The sequence below is a fragment of the Penaeus japonicus genome, unplaced genomic scaffold, assembly GCF_977035675.1.
Source record: "Penaeus japonicus unplaced genomic scaffold, GWHDUDI00000001_assembly GWHDUDI00000011, whole genome shotgun sequence".
Taxonomy (NCBI): Eukaryota; Metazoa; Arthropoda; class Malacostraca; order Decapoda; family Penaeidae; genus Penaeus; species Penaeus japonicus.
The window spans coordinates 34,897,299-34,904,345 of record NW_028234413.1 but is presented as its reverse complement, the minus strand read 5'-3'; the positions used below and the strand labels follow the sequence as shown (position 1 = coordinate 34,904,345).

The following is a 7,047-nucleotide window of genomic DNA, read 5'->3' as shown; positions in this document are numbered from 1 at the left end:
GAGGACCCCCTGAAGAGCCCTGGAATGTCACGTCAGGAAGGAAGACCTTTGGGTTCTCCCTGGAGCTTCCCACACAGCCCTTACGACCAGGCCCCGGTCGGGAACATGGGCTCTTATCCAGGGATGGTGTGTGTGTTGGCCCCCACAGTGTCAAGCTCCGGGAGTGTCACCTATGGCAGTTATACGCAGAGTGACGACCCGTACGGCGCCTGCATGATTGTCGTTAATCAGTTTGAGGACAAGGATGGCTCAGGTGATATGCCAGCGACCAGTAATGCTTATGAGGATAGTGACAGCACAGGAGTCATTGGTCCAGATGGCTGTTGGTATCCCCTTCACAAGAATTCACACGCTGGTGACCTTCCTGATTTCGAGGTTGACCCAAACGAGGAAATGGCGCGAAACATGATGGAACATGACGCAGAACTACAAGAGGACAACAAGGAGTCAGATACGTACCTAAAAGTTAATGCTGTGAAAGGAAATCAGTCTCTTCATCGACCACCGCCGCACCTCCCGATCTACAACTGTTTCCATCACCTGAATCTTCCCGAAGACTTTCTCGGACGTCCTGTACTGCTGCCAACTCGACGCACTAAAAGTCATCTGTAAGTGTGAATTGTTTAACTTCCCCGTTTCAGAGGGATCCTATCTTTCGACGAATATGTTTTATCAGCTTTTTATATTTTAGTATCTTGAATAACTATTTTATATAACTATTTTTCTGAGGATGATGTCCCAAACTATACCTGCTTGTAACTGCAACATTTCTAGAATTATTGAATTATTCTTCAGATGTGTTTTCGACATGTTGGTAGAGTATATGAACTTGCTCTTCCGCAACCTGCCTGATCAATGGGAGCTGAAGGTCGCCAAGCGTAACTGCAAAGCTGTTACAGGCTGGTCCACGTTCAAGGACTTCGCCAAAGTCAGGTTCTATTGCAAGGTAAGTCGGTTGAGTCATTGTCTAGCAGGAAGAAATTTTTACCCAAGTGCTGGGATTGAATTCATGCACAGTGTCACAGCTGAAACATTTAAAACCAATCTTTGAGCGTCACCTTTGACACCAATCTTTGAACGTCACCTTTAAAACCAATCTTTGAACGTCACCTTTAAAACCAATCTTTCAACGTCAACTTTGTCACCAATCTTTAAACGTCACCTTTAAAACCAATCTTTCAACGTCACCTTTAAAACCAATCTTTCAACGTCACTTTTGACACCAATCTTTGAACGTCACCTTTAAAACCAATCTTTGAACGTCACCTTTGACACCAATCTTTGAACGTCACCTTTGTCACCAATCTTTGAACGTCACCTTTAAAACCAATCTTTGAACGTCACCTTTGACACCAATCTTTGAACGTCACCTTTGTCACCAATCTTTAAACGTCACCTTTAAAACCAATCTTTAAACGTCACCTTTAAAACCAATCTCTGAACGTCACCTTTGTCACCAACCTTTAAACGTCACCTTTGTTACCAATCTTTGAACGTCACCTTTGTCACCAATCTTTCAACGTCACCTTTAAAACCAATCTTTGAACGTCACCTTTAAAACCAATCTTTGAACGCCACCTTTAAAACCAATCTTTGAACGCCACCTTTAAAACCAATCTTTGAACGTCACCTTTAAAACCAATCTTTGAACGTCACCTTTAAAACCAATCTTTGAACGTCACCTTTGTCACCAATCTTTGAACGTCACCTTTAAAACCAATCTTTGAACGTCACCTTTAAAACGAATCTTTGAACGTCACCTTTAAAACCAATCTTTGAACGTCACCTTGAAAACCAATCTTTGAACGTCACCTTTAAAACCAATCTTTGAATGTCACCTTTAAAACCAATCTTTGAACGTCACCTTTATCTTTGAACGTCAACTCTTTGTCCACCAATCTTTGAACGTCACCTTTAAAACCAATCTTTGAATGTCACCTTTAAAACCAATCTTTGAGCGTCACCTTTAAAACCAATCTTTGAACGTCACCTTTAAAACCAATCTTTGAATGTCACCTTTAAAACCAATCTTTGAGCGTCACCTTTAAAACCAATCTTTGAATGTCACCTTTAAAACCAATCTTTGAGCGTCACCTTTAAAACCAATCTTTAAACGTCACCTTTAAAACCAATCTCTGAACGTCACCTTTGTCACCAATCTTCCAACGTCACCTTTAAAACCAATCTTTGAACGTCACCTTTGACACCAATCTTTGAACGCCACCTTTGTCACCAATCTTTGAACGTCACCTTTAAAACCAATCTTTGAACGTCACCTTTAAAACCAATCTTTGAACGTCACCTTTAAAACCAATCTTTGAACGCCACCTTTGTCACCAATCTTTGAACGTCACCTTTAAAACCAATCTTTGAACGTCACCTTTAAAACCAATCTTTGAACGTCACCTTTAAAACCAATCTTTGAACGTCACCTTTAAAACCAATCTTTGAACGTCACCTTTAAAACCAATCTTTGAACGTTATATTTAAAACCAATCTTTGAACGCCACCTTTAAAACCAATCTTTGAACGTCACCTTTAAAACCAATCTTTGAACGTTATATTTAAAACCAATCTTTGAACGTCACCTTTGTCACCAATCTTTGAACGTCACCTTTAAAAACAATCTTTGAACGTCACCTTTAAAACCAATCTTTGAACGTCACCTTTAAAACCAATCTTTGAACGTCACCTTTAAAACCAATCTTTGAACGTCACCTTTAAAACCAATCTTTGAACGTCACCTTTAAAACCAATCTTTGAACGTCACCTTTAAAACCAATCTTTGAACGTCACCTTTGACACCAATCTTTAAACGTCATCTTTGTTACCAATCTTTAAACGTCACCTTTGTCACCAATCTTTAAACGTCACCTTTAAAACCAATCTTTGAACGCCACCTTTGTCATCAATCTTTAAACGTCACCTTTAAAACCAATCTTTGAACGTCACATTTAAAACCAATCTTTCAACGTCACATTTAAAACCAATCTTTTAACGTCACCTTTAAAACCAATCTTTCAACGTCACCTTTAAAACCAATCTTTGAATGTCACCTTTGACACCAGTATCTGAACGTTACCTTTGTCACCAATCTTTGAACGTCACCTTTGAAACCAATCTTTGAACGTCACATTTAAAACCAATCTTTGAACGTCACCTTTAAAACCAATCTTTCAACGTCACCTTTAAAACCAATCTTTGAACGCCACCTTTGAAACCAATCTTTGAACGTCACATTTAAAACCAATCTTTCAACGTCACCTTTAAAACCAATCTTTGAACGTCACCTTTAAAACCAATCTTTGAACGTCACCTTTGAAACCAATCTTTGAGCGTCACCTTTAAAACCAATCTTTGAGCGTCACCTTTAAAACCAATCTTTCAACGTCACCTTTAAAACCAATCTTTGAATGTCACCTTTGACACCAGTATCTGAACGTTACCTTTGTCACCAATCTTTGAACGTCACCTTTGAAACCAATCTTTGAACGTCACATTTAAAACCAATCTTTGAACGTCACCTTTAAAACCAATCTTTCAACGTCACCTTTAAAACCAATCTTTGAACGTCACCTTTAAAACCAATCTTTGAACGTCACCTTTGAAACCAATCTTTGAGCGTCACCTTTAAAACCAATCTTTGAACGTCACCTTTGAAACCAATCTTTGAGCGTCACCTTTAAAACCAATCTTTCAACGTCACCTTTAAAACCAATCTTTCAACGTCACCTTTAAAACCAATCTTTGAACGTCACATTTAAAACCAATCTTTGAACGTCACCTTTAAAACCAATCTTTGAACGTCACCTTTAAAACCAATCTTTGAACGTCACCTTTAAAACCAATCTTTGAACGTCACCTTTAAAACCAATCTTTGAACGTCACCTTTAAAACCAATCTTTGAACGTCACCTTTAAAACCAATCTTTGAGCGTCACCTTTAAAACCAATCTTTGAACGTCACCTTTGAAACCAATCTTTGAATGTCACCTTTGACACCAATCTTTGAACGTCACATTTAAAACCAATCTTTCAACGTCACCTTTGAAACCAATCTTTGAGCGTCACCTTTAAAACCAATCTTTGAACGTCACCTTTAAAACCAATCTTTGAACGTCACCTTTGAAACCAATCTTTGAGCGTCACCTTTAAAACCAATCTTTGAACGTCACCTTTAAAACCAATCTTTGAACGTCACCTTTAAAACCAATCTTTGAACGTCACCTTTGACACCAATCTTTGAACGTCACCTTTAAAACCAATCTTTGAACGTCACCTTTAAAACCAATCTTTGAACGTCACCTTTAAAACCAATCTTTGAACGTCACCTTTAAAACCAATCTTTGAGCGTCACCTTTAAAACCAATCTTTGAGCGTCACATTTAAAACCAATCTTTGAGCGTCACATTTAAAACCAATCTTTGAGCGTCACCTTTGTCACCAAACTTTGAGCGTCACATTTAAAACCAATCTTTGAGCGTCACTTTTAAAACCAATCTTTGAGCGTCACCTTTCTCACCAATCTTTGAACGTCACCTTTAAAACCAATCTTTGAACGTCACCTTTAAAACCAATCTTTGAGCGTCACCTTTAAAACCAATCTTTGAGCGTCACATTTAAAACCAATCTTTGAGCGTCACCTTTGTCACCAATCTTTGAGCGTCACATTTAAAACCAATCTTTGAGCGTCACTTTTAAAACCAATCTTTGAGCGTCACCTTTCTCACCAATCTTTGAGCGTCACATTTAAAACCAATCTTTGAGCGTCACCTTTGTCACCAATCTTTGAGCGTCACCTTTGTCACCAATCTTTGAGCGTCACCTTTGTCACCAATCTTTGAGCGTCACCTTTGTCACCAATCTTTGAGCGTCACCTTGAAAACCAATCTTTGAGCGTCACCTTTGTCACCAATCTTTGAGCGTTAACTTTGTCACCAATCTTTGAACGTCACCTTGAAAACCAATCTTTGAACGTCACCTTTGTCACCAATCTTTGAGCGTCACCTTTAAAACCAATCTTTGAGTGTCACCTTTAAAACCAATCTTTGAGCGTCACCTTTGTCACCAATCTTTGAGCGTCACCTTGAAAACCAATCTTTGAGCGTCACCTTTGTCACCAATCTTTGAGCGTTAACTTTGTCACCAATCTTTGAACGTCACCTTGAAAACCAATCTTTGAACGTCACCTTTGTCACCAATCTTTGAGCGTCACCTTTGTCACCAATCTTTGAACGCCACCTTTAAAACCAATCTTTGAACGTCACCTTGAAAACCAATCTTTGAGCGTCACCTTTAAAACCAATCTTTGAACGTCACCTTTAAAACCAATCTTTGAACGTCACCTTTGTCACCAATCTTTGAACGTCACCTTTGTCACCAATCTTTGAACGTCACCTTTAAAACCAATCTTTGAATGTCACCTTTAAAACCAATCTTTGAACGTCACCTTTAAAACCAATCTTTGAATGTCACCTTTAAAACCAATATTTGAATGTCACCTTTAAAACCAATCTTTGAATGTCACCTTTAAAACCAATCTTTGAATGTCACCTTTAAAACCAATCTTTGAATATCACCTTTAAAACCAATCTTTGAGCGTCACCTTTGTCACCAATCTTTGAACGTCACCTTTAAAACCAATCTTTGAACGTCACCTTTGTCACCAATCTTTGAACGTCACCTTTGTCACCAATCTTTGAACGTCACCTTTAAAACCAATCTTTGAACGTCACCTTTGTCACCAATCTTTGAACGTCACCTTTAAAACCAATCTTTGAATGTCACCTTTAAAACCAATATTTGAATGTCACCTTTAAAACCAATCTTTGAATGTCACCTTTAAAACCAATCTTTGAATGTCACCTTTAAAACCAATCTTTGAATGTCACCTTTGACACCAATCTTTGAACGTCACATTTGAAACCAATCTTTGAACGTCACCTTTTAAACCAATCTTTGAACGTCACATTTGAAACCAATCTTTGAACGTCACCTTTTAAACCAATCTTTGAACGTCACATTTGAAACCAATCTTTGAACGTCACCTTTTAAACCAATCTTTGAACGTCACATTTGAAACCAATCTTTGAACGTCACCTTTTAAACCAATCTTTGAACGTCACCTTTAAAACCAATCTTTGAACGTCACCTTTAAAACCAATCTTTGAACGCCAAAGCTAAAACCAATATTTGAATATTAAAACACATTTCCAGCTCGTTTAAAAAAAAAAAAAAAAAAAAAAACGAAGAAGAGTCAGACTCATCATTTTTTTTTTTTTTTTCTTGTTCTTCTTCTTCCAGGGATGTCAAGTTGGCTGGACGAGCATGCGCGGAGTCGTGATGTTTTCCTACCGATGGAACTGGAGGCTGCAACACGGCCAGGTCCTGTACCATATCCTGGGACAGAAGTGTTCTGCTTGCAATCCTGGCACGTTTGAGATGCCGATTTGGTATCCGGAGGAAGCACAAAAGGTATTGTGGGGGTTCTTGTGTTTAGGTTTTGGGAGGTTTTGGTTGGTAATCTTCGCGCTTGGATACACTCTTGTATAATTGGATGATAATTTGTGATAATCTCACTATTTTCTCTTTTCTTTCTCTCTCTGTCTCTGTCTGTCTCTCTCTCTCTCTCTCTCTCTCTCTCTCTCTCTCTCTCTCTCTCTCTCTCTCTCTCTCTCTCTCTCTCTCTCTCTCTATCCCCCTCTCACCCCTCCCCCTCCCCCTCATATATTCCCATTGTCCCTCCTTTCATTGACTTATTATTTTTTTCCTACTTCCACTTTTTTTTTCATTCGACCTTATGAATAAAATTTCTCATTCCAGATCGTCACTAACCTCTACTACAAGATTTGCTCGGAAGTCTACGGGCTGAAAACCCCACAACCGATCCGCACACGGCGCCCAGGCACATCAGGTTCCTCCCATAATGGCAATCTCTGTCAAGGATGCATCCGGGGCGTGTGCCTTGTCAACTGAGAATTTGCGGTCATGGTGTCCAGTCTTTCTTTTAAGAAAGTCAATTTTTCATGATTTTTTTTTTTTTTTTTTT

The 7,047-nt window shown here is 38.9% G+C and overlaps 1 protein-coding gene across 1 annotated transcript in view; it reads left to right on the top strand.

Moving 5' to 3' along the window:
- Positions 1–7,047, top strand: part of LOC147471011 (uncharacterized) — an 8,584-nt gene extending 1,537 nt beyond the window's left edge. Inside the window, exons 2-5 of the mRNA XM_086541390.1 lie at positions 1–608; positions 796–946; positions 6,303–6,473; positions 6,822–7,047. The exon at positions 1–608 is cut by the window's left edge and continues 110 nt beyond it. Of these exons, the coding sequence (XP_086397516.1) occupies positions 1–608; positions 796–946; positions 6,303–6,473; positions 6,822–6,974 (1,083 nt within the window). The 3' untranslated portion in view covers positions 6,975–7,047. The remainder of the gene's footprint in view (positions 609–795; positions 947–6,302; positions 6,474–6,821) is intronic.